Source organism: Artibeus jamaicensis, unplaced genomic scaffold (assembly GCF_021234435.1).
Source record: "Artibeus jamaicensis isolate MK-2021 breed Jamaican fruit bat unplaced genomic scaffold, CSHL_Jam_final contig_685, whole genome shotgun sequence".
NCBI lineage: Eukaryota > Metazoa > Chordata > Mammalia > Chiroptera > Phyllostomidae > Artibeus > Artibeus jamaicensis.
Window position 1 is genome coordinate 16,474,094 of NW_026521924.1, and position 15,199 is coordinate 16,489,292.

A 15,199-nucleotide genomic window follows, 5' to 3' on the forward strand; every position below is an offset into this window, starting at 1 on the left:
CCCAGGACCAAGACAAAGGACATCGATGCAGGACAGAGACCCTGTTCTAAGATGGGTTGCTGCCACTTTCTGGAAAACCACTGAATCGTGGTGAATCATGAATGCACCTGCACAGAAGATGCTACATGACCCCCACTTCATTATAATAACATTATAATAAATTACCATTGTGGGGCCCTCTTCCCTGATGGCCAATCAAAGAAAATCATGGGAGACCACATGTGCAGTAACTTTAAAGTAATAAAACTACTTGTATGTGCTCAGTAAAACCCCACCAAAACTAGCCAGCAAATATTCACCCTACAAGAATAGAATCCCTCCAGCCCCTGAAGTCAGTCTCTGCTTGGAGTTGACTGGCTCCCATGTTCTGTGGAGTGTGCTACCACTTAATAAATCTGCTCTCTCTCTTTCTGCTATAAACTCTCTGTGCATTTGGTTCAATTCTTTGTCCATGATCACCAAGAACCTGGTTACTTGTGCCCACCTGTGACACCTTGACTTATTTGCCTCAGTTTCCCTCCAAAGATAGCAGGTCAGTAGCAACCTGACCCAAACCATAACACCTGTACCAAGATATCAAAACATGGGGCCCCTTCAAGGATCATTCACAACCTATAAGCTCTAGGAAGAGTCTAGTGAGTGCTTGAATGGATAACTGAGTTCAAAGCCACGGCCCTGGCACCTTGGAGGCTTTGCAGGATCTTCACAGGGAGAGGGAACAGCTCCAGGGAAGGTCTGAGGGGAAGCAGCATGTCTCACTGGTGACAGGAGTGACGGGACACAGGGGCGAGTTCTGACTACACTGCTCATTTTCTGTGTGTCCTGGGGAAGAGTCACCTTTCTAAACCTTGGTCTCCTTACCTGACATTTGAGGGACAATACTAACCACTTCTGAGGAAGACGCGATTCAAATATGGAGAGCACCCAGCACATAGCAGGTGTCTGATAAATGTGCACTTTCTACTTTATGTAGCATATAAAGTGTTAGGAGTTGCAGGGCAGAGCCTGCTCTCACTGGCCCAAGACCTTCATCTCTCCATGCCTCGGTTCTGTCATCTGTGAAACAGACTCCAAGGCCCAAGCTGTGTGGACAAACACCTTAGCTCTTTCATTTGGGGAAGGGAAGAAGAAAGGGTAAAGGTAGAAACCAGGATGCCACAGTATCCCTCAGGCCTGGGAACCTAGAAAGACTTTCCCAGGATGTAAAAGTGAAATTTCTCGACAGCATGAAATTCACAGATGTGGAAAAGCACAGCTGTCAATGAATGCACAGTCCAGTGACTCGGGGAAAGGACGGGAGCGTGAATGCTCAGCACCATGTCCTGGGTCTGACTCCAGGCGGATCAACTCACTCCGAGCCTCCATTTCCCCATGTAAAGTGGGAGTATTTGGCCCCACCTCCCACAGGGCTGTGAGGATCCCTGAGACGCTGCCTGTGGGAATCAGTGTGGTCCTGACATACAGCAAGGGCTCGTGGTATCTGCTGACAGGGTTTTTATTATTATCATTACCCAGTGAGGAGAGTTCTGACTCGCCAGATCCTCTCTGTGTCTTTGGGGACTTATCCCCACTGGATCTCAGTTTCCCCCTCCTCGAAGGAGGAGCAGCAACACCTCCCTCCCAGGGTTCTGGTGAGAACAGATAGCCCCCACACAAAGGGAAATGAGAGGCAGTTTGAATCTTTTTGACACTGTAGGAACAAGAGAGCTCTACCTGGAGAAAAAGAACTGGACCACAAATGGAAAAGGGCCTAGATATGAGACTGAGGTCTCTTCTGGGCTCTGGCTGGCTGCCTCTCCTTGGGTTCCAAGTTTGATCTCTCAGGCCACCTTGGAACACAGGTCCCCAGCCTCAGTCCCACTCATGAAACTGTGAAGTCTTCAATAACATCCCCATCTCAGGTTTTTCTCTTTATAGCCTGTCGATCAAAAGGCTTAACTGTCCCACCTACTAATGCAATAGACAATTATTTACTTTGGAGAGCCCTGAAAGATACCACCAGATTGCAGAATTCTGGATTTCTAGATACCCATCACCTGATTACATGTTTCCTTGTTCCCACACTATAAAAGAGGCTGCTCCTCAGCAGAAGCAAGCAGGAGAGGTAAGAGGAGACCAGGACAACCGCCAGGACCTCTGAAAAGCCCAGGTGAGTCCTGCCTGTCATGCTCCCACAATGGAGCCCTGGGTGGCAGGGGTGCCAGGCTCCTCGCTGTGGGGTGGGCCCTGGCTGACTATATTAGCATCACTCATTGAGGGTCTTCTAAAAGAAACTGGCCTAAACTGCCTCTTCTAAATGGAACTGGCCATTCTCTGAGGCATGGGGCGGCCATGCACTCCGTTCCCCAAGAGACCAGTAATGTCACTAGGGAAAGGTTTGAATGCAGAAATGTAGAAAAAGGAGTTTGTGGCTGCAGGTGTGACTGCTGAAATTGTCTCGTGGGCACCCTCTTCGTACCCTGAGTCCAAGTCTCTGTAGCACAAGTTTCAACTTGAGGTTGCTTTTGGGAATTCAGATCACCACCCAAAAACTTCCTAAAATCTTCCCAGTTTTACACATTTTGTTGCATTTTTCTGGGACTAGGGACCTTAACTTCTAGAGAATTCATAAAAGGCCTGTTTCCCAAAGGAGATTCAGAGGCCCAAGCCCTAGGGAGGCTGCAATTGGCTCTCCAGACCAAAAAGTCCTTTCAATTTCAGTCGGCCACAGCAATGATGGAGCTTTGGCCAAAAAGGCCAGTGGATGGAATATTGCCCCAAATAGCCAGGCAGGTCTGAAATATAGGTACCAGCTCCAGCTTTGGACACCCCTGCCAGCTGCCAAATAAGCCTGTGAGAGGTTGGTGATACCTTGCAGGAGATTGGTGCAAAAGGCAGCCATATGTCAGGGGTTCCCCAGAAGTTCATCTAGGTCAGCTTTGAAGGAGAAGACAAAGGCATAGAAAAGAGTATGTGTGCATGTATGTGTGTGTGTTGTATGTTTGTGTGTGGGGTGGGGACAGGTTCAGAAACCTACATCCAACCACAGCTCTGCCATCAATTTGCTGTGTGACCTTGAGACTATCACTACTTTTCTCTGGTCCCCTGATTCTCCTTGTGAAATGAGGACTTTGAATAGCCCAGCATTTCCCCAACACCAGTCTAGATGAGATGGTGGCTACAACTACGTGCCCTCTGATAGTGTGACATGCACGGGCTGGGCCTGGACCAAACGACTGAACAGGGACGGTGACAAAGCAGCTCAGTTCCTCAGCCACTAGCATATTTAAGTTTTTCATTTGCTTTGTCTGAACAGCAGGCACTAGGGGCAATGGTCCAAACCACTGTAAGACCAATTAGAGAGTACATCTGATGATCACTTAATTTAGACAGAAGCCTCTGGGTCTGGCTTCAAATTCTGTCCTCATGTGTACTTGTGATCTTAAAGGAAGTTACCTAACTCACTAGACCCCCATTTCTTCACCTGAGCAATGCAGACAATTGGCGCCACACCTTAGGGTGTGGTTAAGATGAAATCAGTTACCCAGTGTGGAGAGCTCAGCCTGATGCCTGGCACAGAGGAAATGCTGAGTAGGGTTAGCAGCAATTGCTATTCTCTCACTGGTATTCCAGAGGCCAGGGACAGGTGGTGGATGAGTTTCTTTCTGCTATCCGTGTCACATTGGGCCTGTCATCCTGTTCGTAGGCACCAAGGAGAGAAGATGTTTCAAACTGGGGGCCTCATTGTCTTCTGTGGGCTGCTGGCCCTGCCTCTGCCGGTGGACCTGGCTTCAAGTCCTACAGATATTGCTGGACAGTTGACAGGTGGTAAGTGAGAATCTCTGACAACCCCATCCAGGTGTGTGTGTGTGTTCCCCACCATCCAATGGGGGGAGGGGGAAAGGATGAATGGAGGAAGGGGGCTGAGGATCTTAAATTGTCAGCTCTGACCCCTGAGAACCCCTATACCCATCTCCAGCTCTCAGCAATGGCCTGCTCTCTGGGGGTCTGTTGGATACCATCAAAAACCTTCCACTCCTGGACATCCTAAAAACTGGAAATAGTTCTGATGGCCTGCTTGGCAGGCTGCTTCAGCAACTGCTCAATCCTCTGGAAAGCCTCACTGGGTGAGTAGCCCTAAAGCAGGGCCTTGGTCCCCACCAGAGGCCGCCCACTGGAGATCTGTTTGCCCTAGGCAGGAGCCTAAAGGAGGAAGAAGGGTGGTCTGAACATGAGCCCAGCACTCAGTCTGAGGCCTTTCTCGCAGGCTGGCAGGGAACACCAGTCCTCTTGAGCCAGCAATTGTCCTTAGTCCTAAAGCATATCCTGAGTCCTCAGTATCATCTGTAAGCCTCAGAACAACCCTCTGAGGACGATTTAATAATACCCACTTTGCAGATGGAGAAACTGAAGCACAGAAATGTGCCTGTGCTCACACAACTAGAATGATGCAGAGGGAAGGATCTAATTCTAATTTACGTAATTCCAAAGTCAAGGTTTTTCCACTACACAATGGTAATTTTGTTCTCACCTGTAGAATCCCTTAGAACACAGGGGAACTTTGGTGTAAGCAAGAAAGTGTAAACCACTCTCCTCAATTATATTGTCAAAGTGATGTCCATGGAATGATCTAATATGGTGTTTCCTGTGAGATGTCTGTGAGCTCACTAAGCAAGAAGGAATCACGGGAAGCTTAATGCAGGGAGCTGGCAAAGCCTGGGTCCTTGGTAGGGCTGGATCAAAGCCCAGATTCCTACCCACCGAGGTGCCTGCCCCTGACTTGAAAACAGACATAGTCTTGGGTTTGGTTTTCAAATGTACCATGTACTTGCTGGGTGACCTGAGACCAGGCACTCAAGTCCCCTTTGGGTTTCTCAGTGTCACTCAGGTTCTCTATCTATAAAATGAAGATTATGGCACCCACAGAGAAAAACTGTTAGGAGAACTGGAAAAGATATAATCACCTGCCACAATGGCTGGCTTAGAGAAGAGGCTTACTTCTACTCTCCCTGACTTCCTGCTTCTCCATCTCCATGACAAACATTGTTGATTAACCTGCCATTGAAAGTCATGAGTGATTTCTACTCATACGTGTTTGTTAAAGACTTACTCCACTTGTCCACACATCATCCACTCACCCACTTACCCATCCATCCATTCATTTGTCCATCCTTCCTTCCATTTAAACACTTATTCTTCCATGTATCCACTCACATATTCATCTACTCACCTGCTCATCAATCCATAGTCAACCAATATGGAGTAGCCTCTTTCTTTGTAAGGCTCTGAACTGGCATAAAGAATGCAAACACAATCTGGACAGAATGTAAATACAGTCCAGTCTCTATCCTGGAACACCTTGCAGACCCAAGTTGAAGACAGGGCCATGGGTATGTCAGGATATGGCCCAGTGCGGAGGTTGGGGAAAACTGATGCAACTCAGACCCCAAGGTGGTTTTTGCCGCAAGACTGCCCTCCTGTCTCCCCCATCCCACCTCATGGGTAGCTCTACCTCTGGAATAGGTAATATTGGGTTACATGTGGTTTATAGGTTTGGGGCTAGAAAAGCTAATGTTTTTCCCTTCATCTCCTGGGCAGTATAGAGATCACTAAACCCAAACTACTGGAAATTGACCTTACGCCGAGCGAAGATGGCCATCGCCTCATCGTCAACATCCCTCTGGGCTTTGACGTCAATTTTCGAGTGTGAGTAGCCCCAAGGGAAGGTGGGAGGGTGGCTCACCAAAGGAGACCCTGATGACCATGGGCAGCCAAAAAGGGGGCATTTGAGCCTAACAGACATGAGCCTCCAAGTTCAGTTTATTTGCTGCTATGTTCAGTGACCTGGAGTCACTTGGGAAACTCCCTTGACTTCTTTGAGTCCTGGTTTCCCCTACTGGGAAATGAGATGTGTACATCTATGGGCAAGATGGAGTGAGGTGAGGCTGGCATTCCTGGTGAGGAAAAAAGCCTTCTCTTCTTAGAATGTGGTGGGGCCTCTCTCTTCTCTGCAGGCCCGTAGTCAACCTACGTCTGTTAAAGTTGTCTGTGAAGCTAAATGTCTCTGTAGAAGTCTATCCTCAGAAAGATGAGAATGGGATCCACTTGGTCCTTGGCGGCTGCTCTCAATCCCCTGCCGATGTGAAAATCGCCCTGCTTGATGGGTAAGGCCAGAGGGTTGGCTTCACCTTCCCAGAGACAACAGAAAGGGATGATGGATACATAGTTGGAAAGATAAAAGAATGGAAGAATGAATGAGTGGGAGGATGAAAGGGTGGGAGGATGAACAAATGGGAAGATTGATGGGCAAGAGGAAAGATGGATGGATGGATGGATAATGACTTATCCCTTCTTAATCTGGGCTGACCAATTTTATGCTGGATCAGTGAACAAGAAGTCTGAATTCAAACCCCATCTACGAGAGGGCATGAGGAGAGGTAGAGTGCTTCCTGCATGAACTTGGACAGTACTTCCCCAAACTGTAATATGCAACTGCATTGCAGTTATTTATTGATAACCCCACTTACCTAATAGGTGTGAATGTGCTTTGTCTTAGTAAGGGGTAAAAAATCTATGGAGCCTCTCTGGGTTACTTATTTCAGTTACCTGTTACAAGCCTGGTCATGCACAATATGCAGAATTCGTTCCTATCATGTCTAACATTTAGTGAACACATATATTGTGCTCATATATATCATCTCATTGAATCCTCATAACTACTATACGCTAAGCACTGCTCATCCGCTTATGGATTCTGCAAAATTTCATTGAATACCTACTGTATACTAGAACTATGTATTTATTCTACATGTCCCACTGTGTGCATTGCTGTGTAGGATATTATTCCCTTTGGATAGGCACTTTGGTGTTTGCCTTCATGAGAGTGTGAACAAGACCCAGTTTCGGTTGCTTAATGCTGAGAGTGTGATAAGCCTAGTGGCCCCTCTGACCCCTCTGAAGCCTTCTTCATACCAACACCAGGCCTCTGCACTGCCCATGGCTTTTGTCTTTCAGAACTCAAACCTTCCTCATTCAACGCCTTATTAATAAGCTCGTCAATATCTTGACTAACACCATTCCTAAGTTTGTGCTGGGTGAGGTAAGTGGGTTGAAGTGAGGGCTTCTAGCCCTTGCATCTTAGAGCTTCTCAGGCTGAAAGAGGCCCCTGGAATGAGCTATTCTGAGCTTTCAGTTTCATGAGTAAATTGCATCCACGTCTATCTGTCTATTGATCCATCTTTCTATGTTTCGTCTTTCCATCCTTCAACATACTGATTGGTTCTTGCTCTGGGCCAGGCCCTGAACATGTCCCCATACTACAGCTGAAATGGATTGGCCCTACCCATAGAAGTCCACCCCAACTTCGGCTGCAGAGAAGCACACTTCCAGCCTTTGCTTGAGTGCCTCCTCTGGCCAGAAATGCACCCCTCCCAGAGAAGTCCACCTTGTTAGAAACAGGTGTCATGTCACAGAGTGAACACTGGCTCGCTGTGCGATTGGGTGCTTCACATACATGCCTTCAGTTTCTCCTTCTGCCCAGTGGAAGTGTGAGCATTTATCTGTGGGAATGCTCAAAAAACAAATATTCTCAGATAAAAGGAAATGGTAGAAAACTCCCCTCAAGAATCCATTCTAAAACGATGTTGCTCCCAGGGTCTCCCTCCAAGTACCACTTTGTCTACCTCCACTCTCTGCCCCTCATTCAGGTGTGCTCTATAGTCAATGGAGTTCTCAGCCAGTTGGATGTGACCATAGTGCAATCCATTGCTGGTAAGTATCTGCAGAGGGGGAGAGAGGGCTTGGAAGCCCTCTCTCCCCCTCTGCAGGAACTGTGTTTTCCCCAAGGAGCCCTGTCCCTGCACACCATGGGTCACGTAGACCCCTCCAGCCTCAACTCTCTCCCTTTCGGGGTTTTTTTTTTTTTGCCTTGATTTATTCAGATAGTGTTGAAGTATAGACCCTTTCCCCCCCCATCAGCCCTGACACCGAGGAGAGCTGGGCTGGTTGGTGAAAGGAGGCATTGCCCCTGCCAAGCCCTGCCTGAGCTTGGTCAGACTTCCAGAGTTGCCGGTCCCTGGCCCCAGGCCTCAGAAGGAATATGGGATATCCCAGACACCTTACTCTGAGACCATGTCTCAGGTCTGCAATGGTGGTTTTTCATTTTCCAGAGAATCTGATTCCGGGAAAGAATATTAGCATTTCGGTCTAAATGTTCCAGGAAGGGACCTGGTCTCTCCTGAGCTGGTAAGTGCTGTTCCCAACTCCCCAGGATTCTGGAGGCTACTGTTCTTCCCCTGGTCAAAGGCAGCAGAGGGGTTGTGACAGTAACATCCAAAGAGAGAGACAAGTGCCACAGTGACAAGTATAGATGTGCCCAGAAAAGTCCACAGAGATTCTGACGGCAGTTGGGAACACAGGCAGCAACACAACACAATCACAAACAAAAACACACATGGTCGTGGATGCACGCACATACACACCCAAACACGTCACTCAGACAGGTGTACAGAGACACACACTCTCACACCAGCACACTTACACTTGTGCACACACATGCAAATTCACTGCACACAGGTGTCTGTGGATACACAGACACACACCAGTCAAACACGGGCACAAGGAGCCCCCTGACCCAGACCTGGGATCCCTTTGTAGCTGAAACAAGACCCTAGCCCTAGGGTCTCAGCCTCCTGCCCTCTCTCTGGAGGGTTTGATGATGGGCCAGTGCAAACAAGAGTCAGTGGCCTCCAGTCCCCATTCTGATTGAGGTCTTCTTGCAACAGAACCACTTCCTGCTGCTCAATCCATTCCCTGCCCAGCTCCGAGGATTCACAGAATGCTGCCCATGTCCTGAACAATTACACAACCACTGTTTGGGGCCAACAGCAGTCTTCTCTCCAAGGAAACTGCTTCCCCTCTTTTTCCACCAGGCATGTGTTACATTCCACACTTCCTCACTAAATAAAATTGCTCTTGTCTGCACACGGGACCTTGTCATTCTTCAGCATCACTTAAGTGCTCATTGGTTGGAAAGCATCCTGGCCTGGGTGGTTGGAGCCACAGAACAGAGTTTGGACCTTGCATCCGGGATCATAATGGTCTTTAGCAGGACTGGGACATGTTCAGATGAATGTGGATTTCAGAGTGACTGCTCTGGGGCCCTTAGAACAGGTGGACAGGGTGGTAGGGGTAGATGTGACACCCCAGGCAGAGATGATGGTGACATACAAGGTTACCACATAAGAAGTAAAAATGGCAGTTTGAGAGATGTTCAGGGGGTGGACCTGGACAGGTGTGGGTGAGGGAGCTACTGAGGCTCCTGTCCATGTATCAGGTTTGGGAGCCCAAAGGTAACTGGGAATGTGGGAGGCTAGGTATGGCCACACTGCACAGAAGTGCCTGGGAGACCCCAAGAGAGAGTCCTAGAAGCTGAGGATGCACAAGTTGTCTACCACTCCTCTTCGCTTACTTGCAACCAGTCATACTGGCCTCTTTTCTGTTCTCACAGCAAGAGGATGATAAAGATGACAAAAAGGAAGTGTAGGAGGAAGGGCCAACTGGGCCAAAGTGTTCATTGCTGAAAGGCTTGAGAAAAGTAGGGACAGAGAAGAGTCATTGGCATTGCATCTGAAAAGATTATTGTTGGCTTGAGTAAGATTCAAAGTTTGGAAGGAAGAAGATAGATTTAAAGGAACAAAGAAGAAGGGACCAAGGATACTGAGACTGTTAACACAGGTAAGATTTATGAAAAAACTAAATGCAAGAAGGAAGAACAGGGCTAACCAAAATAGTGAAGGTTGTCCCTTCAAATAAAAAATAAATATGTTACCATTATTTGAGGTCCTTATAGGACAAGCCCAACCCTGTCACTCCACACATGAGAACACTGAGCTGTGGGGTATATGTGAACAACTTGCACACAGCCACAGAATGACAAAAAAGACAAACCAAGGACTGAAACTCCACAGACTTCACAGAAAATCTTGTCCCTTGCTCTTTAGGAGACCCCATTGACCTTGTGAAAATGAGCAGGTTCAGGGTGATGTTTCTCAACCCCTGGGAAACATCTGTCATCATGTCCAGACCCACCACTGTCTGCACACACTGTTGCCACCAACCAACAGGGCATCCTGGGAGGACAGTCACGGAGTTCAGGACTGCAAAACGGTTAGTTGTAGGGAACCAGCAGGTGTCTCCTGGTGAGGACACAAGAGAGGAAACATCTTCCACACTCACAGAAGTAGGAGATCTCTGAGCTCAGGATCAGAACTATTAAATTCCATAAACAGTTGCATGACCATGGTAAATGTCTGTCCAGTTAGTGACGTGAAGTACAGAGGACCTTCCTGAATGGAAACCAGCCGTTAGCACCTGACTGGGATGAGGGAGGATCCAGGCATTAGCTACCTTCACGTCCTTTGTGGGCAAGGGTTAGGTCAAGACTGAGAGTCCTCCTTGGATGAGGCTACAAGAATCAAGGTGGATAAGGACAGGGACACACACCTGGAACCATCAGATCAGAATTGCTCCTGCTGCCCCCTGATCATGGCACCAAAATGCATTCTGACCTGGACATTCACCCACTACCCATCTCTAGACCATTTTCCCACTGCCCCCCAGGACTTCTTCCCATAGCTCACAGATGGCTCTTTCTCCTCCTGTAACAACTGCAGTTCCTAAGTAACTAGTCCAAGATCCCTGAATACAAAACAGTCAGAGAGATGGCAGGGAAATCAGAACTCTCTTTTTAAAACTCTCTAAAAATATGTCAGTGAACATGGTAGATTAAAGACCCCTGAAAATTCTCTCCTGCATAAAAGCAATGACAAAAATGGCAAAAAACAGAACCAACTTTTTTAGAACTCTCAAAATTAACCAAAGGCTTCCAACAATCTGGGAGGTATTTGATCAATAAATATATCAATCATCCTGGGCTCTGTGATCTTGCCTCATTCAGTGGCATTTGCTCTCATATTCTACAGAGGCCACCAAAGACTCCAATGAACACACAGGGTAAATATCAAAATTTTTCAGCGGGTTGGAGTTGATCCACCAGGGAGTGAAAACTGCAGTTCTCACCATAACCATGAACCCTCTGGACCACAAGAGGGCAGGTACTGGCCCCATCAAGCCCAGGGTCCTACCTAGCAAGGGTGCTCTCCAAAGGAAAGGAGGAAGGCAAGTCATTCACAATGACTAGCCATTCAGAGCCACACCTGTCTCAAATGTCAACCAGCGGAAAGGAGGAAATGTGCTTGAGTTCTTGCCCTTACAACATGCCTCATGTTTCTGCTTGATCATTAATTTCAAACTTGAACAGCTTGACTCGTTTTACCTCTCTTGTGCCCCCCAACCCTCTTTACTCACAACGGCCTGGGTATACCATCTCTCAGACTCCTTCTTCATTCCTAAGTCTTCGTCACCACATCCCAACTGTTTCTCTACTGCCTGCTTTCATTCTCTTTCCTGTTCCCAACTCCCCATTTCCTTCTTCTAATAATTATCCTTAATAGTAATGTCTCTGAACTTGCTCACTTTTTAAAAAATGGAATATAAATTGCCACAGTATTAGTCAGAACAGAGCAAGTCTTTGCTGCAGTAACAAAGGAGCCCTAAAACCCCAGTGGCCTAACACTATGAAGTTGTATTCTTGACTCATACATTTACTCCATGCTCCATTTTGGAGCTACACCATCTGAAATGCGCAACCTCCATGGTCACCAAGACAGTGCACTGAGGACTGGCAAATGGGCAGGACATTACTAAGGGCCAGGCTGAAAAGTAGCATGAACATATTACTTCCTTCACATTCCCCTGGCCAGACACTCTGAGCCCCAGTTTCCTTGTCTGCAAAAACCCCCATCCCAGAGGGAGTTTGTGAAGATTAAATCAGCTAATGCATGTAAAACATGGGCCTATCACAGTGCCTGGCACATAGTGAGGTTTCAAGAAACATAGCCGTTATCATCATTCATGCCAACTCATTCTGGAACAATTTCAGAAGCAAATTATTTGAGCCTCACTTCGTCATGGGGGGGCAGTGGTGGGGGACAGAGAGGTCCTCCAATTACTCTTCTCACCACAATATCCGGGAAAACTGAACACTTTTCTGTTTCACTTGTATCTACTTGTGGTTAACTTCTATTTCTGAAAGTTGATGCTGGGCTTTTTAACTGAAAATTGTAACATTTCCTATTATGATGGATTTCTTTAAAGATAGTGACACAGTTTAAAAGAGAATAAAGGAGAATTAGTAAATTGTTTATGTGGCTGGTAGGTGGTATAAATTGTAAGGTAGTATGTGAATGATTGGAATGTAAGGAACTTACAGACTGGTCCTCAAGAGCGTGACTAGTCTGGCTACCAGATACCCTGAAGCAAGAAGACCTCCAGCATCCTAGCCTTGCACCAGCGCTCACATATATGTCCTGTGACCACTAGAGGGAGCAATTGCATAGCAACCCAGCAATCATCTTGAAGATTAACATTTATTTAGCATTAATGATGGGACCAGCACCTTGCTCAGTCCTTTAAGTGCAGGATTTTATTTAATACTCATAAACATTAGGATGCTAAGGCTCAAGTTCATACAACTTGTGAGCATTGCATCCAGGATTCAAATTCTGGAAGTCAAACTAGAGCCCAAGCTTTTTGCCACAGGTTACAAATTCACGAGCATCCAGCCAAATCTGACACATAGTTTTTCATTTTTATTTTTTTAAATATATTTTATTATGCCATTACAGTTGTTCTATTTCCCCCGTTATTCCCCTCCACTCTGCACACCCCCTCCTCCACCATTCCCCCCTTTAGTTTATGACCATGTGTCTCAAGTTCTTTAAATTCTATATTTCCCATACTATTCTTGCCCTCCCCCTATCTATTTTCTACCTACCATCTATGTTACTTATTTTCTGTACCTTCTCCCCCCTTCTCCTTCTCCCACTCCCCTGTTGCTAACCCTCCATGTGATCTTCATTTCTATGGTTCTGCTCCTGATCTAGCTGTCCTCTTAGTTTGCTTTGGTTTTAGGTATGGTTGTTAATAACTGTGAGTTTGCTGTCCTTTCACTGTTCATATTTTTTATCTTCTTTTTCTTAGGTAAGTCCCTTTAACATTTCATATAATAAGGGCTTGGTGATGATGAACTCCTTGAATTTGATCTTATCTGAGAAACACTTTATCTGCCTTTCCATTCTAAATGAAAGCTTTGCTGGATAGAGCAATCTTGGATGTAGGTCTTTGGATTTCATGACTAGGAATACTTCTTTCCAGTCCCTTCTTGCCTGTAAGGTTTCTTTTGAGAAATCTGCTGACAGTCTGATGGGAACTCCTTTGTAGGTGACTGTCCCCTTATCTCTTGCTGCTTCTAGGATTCTCTCCTTCACTTTAATCTTGGCTAATGTAATGATGATGTGCCTTGGTGTGTTCCTTCTTGGGTCCAACTTCTTTGGGACTCTCTGAGCTTCCTGGATTTCCTGGAAGTCTATTTCCTTTGCCAGATTGGGGAGTTCTCCTTAATTATTTGTTCAAATAAATTTTTCACTCATGGTTGTTCCTCTTCCCCTTCTGGTACCCCTATAATTCCGATGTTGGAATGTTTAAAGATGTCCTGAAGGTTCCTAAGCCTCTCCTCATTTTTTTGAATTCTTGTTTCTTCATCCTTTTCTGTTGGGTCATTTTTTTCCTCCTTCTGGTCCACTCCTTTGATTTGAGTCCCAGTTTTCTTTCCATTACTATTGGTTTCCTGTGTACTTCCCTTCATTTCAATTAGTTTAGCTTCCATATGTTCCTCTAATTTGTGACTAAAATCAACCAGTTCTGTGAGCATCCTGATCACCAGTGTTTTGAACTGTGCATCTGAAAGTTTGGCTATTTCTTTATTGCTTAGATTTATCGGCTCTGGGGCTCTGAGTTGTTCTTGAGCCATGTTTTGATCTGTTCAGGCCTGTTAGGTATAAGGAGCGGAGCCTTAGGCATTCACCAGGGCGGGGCCACCCAGGTCACTGGTTTGTGACGCTGTATGTGGGAGCGGGGTCAGAGAGGGACAATGGCAGTTCCCTCTGCTTCTTCCTGCCCCTGAGGCCTGTGCGATCCGTCTCACTGCTAGCTCCTTCACTGGTTTATCTGCGCGCAAATGTGTGACCACGATCAGCCCTCAATGGGTCCACCCACTTCACACCTGGGATCCGCCCACGGCTGCTGGCGCACCTGGGTTGCTCACCCAGGTAGGTCCAGTGGATCTTTCCTGCCTGACCCCGCTCTGCTGCTGGCTCTGCCCCTCTTACCTGTTTGGCTGAAGGGTAAGTTATTGTCAGACTTCCGTGTAGTTAAATTTTCTGTGGTTTGGCTGCGTTTTTGTTACTAAAACTTTATTGTTTTTAAACTTAGTTGTGCAAGAAGGTGCAGTGCTTCCACCTACACCTGCATCTTGGCCGAAGTCTAATTTCATTTTTACTTTAAATTCCTTTAAATGCTGATTATTCTCCAAATGGGTGCTGATTATAAATGCTTTCACCATTTTCCCCACCCTCATCATATCAAGTCATCTTATGTTATTAAATGGTAGGCCCCTAAAATGGGGCCAAGATTTACCAATTAAAATTTAAGACACCCAGTTAAGCGTGAATTTCAGATGAACAATAAATAATTTTTAACGTAAGTATTCCCAAATATTGCATGGCATGTACTAAAACTAAAACATTGTTCATCTGTTATCTAAAATTCACATTTAAATGAGCTTCCTGTGTTTTTTTCTGGTAACCTTACTCTGCAAGCAATTGTGTTTATAACTCTCACCCTGTACTCTATCCCCCTCCCTGTCCAGAGGGGAGTGTTTATTGGGCATCTCTTCTACGTTAGTTTTAAGGAGTTGGGTGGGGGAGGGCAGAGCAAGAAATGGCTGTGCAGAAGCTCCATGCTGAAGTCCAAGCGGCACCGCCACTTGAGCCATGCAACTGGGCAGACCTCATGGTACTAGAGGCACCTGTGCTAGGTGAAGATGCCATTGTGGATTTTCTGACAAATCCCAATAAGTGAGTCACAGAGAAGACCGCTAAAGTTCTGGACTGAGGTCATGCAGTCTTCAGCAGAGACCTGCACACTATTAGAAAAACAGCCCTGGACGTGTTCCCAAGCTCTGGTAGAGAAGAGGCACACAGCCATAGGCCTCACTCAAGTGACTATGCAGCCAGAACTTCCCATCATGCACCAGGCACTG

The 15,199-nt window shown here is 46.5% G+C and overlaps 1 protein-coding gene across 1 annotated transcript; it reads left to right on the top strand.

Moving 5' to 3' along the window:
• Positions 1-2,112: 2,112 nt before the first annotated feature.
• On the top strand, positions 2,113-8,854 carry BPIFA1 (BPI fold containing family A member 1). Its single transcript, XM_053671240.1, has 9 exons — positions 2,113-2,149; positions 3,686-3,807; positions 3,959-4,106; positions 5,578-5,685; positions 5,994-6,143; positions 6,994-7,078; positions 7,686-7,749; positions 8,148-8,223; positions 8,763-8,854. The coding sequence occupies exons 2-8, from the start codon at positions 3,702-3,704 to the stop codon at positions 8,186-8,188; spliced, it is 702 nt and encodes a 233-aa protein (XP_053527215.1). The 5' UTR covers positions 2,113-2,149; positions 3,686-3,701; the 3' UTR covers positions 8,189-8,223; positions 8,763-8,854.
• The last annotated feature ends 6,345 nt before the right edge of the window (positions 8,855-15,199 follow it).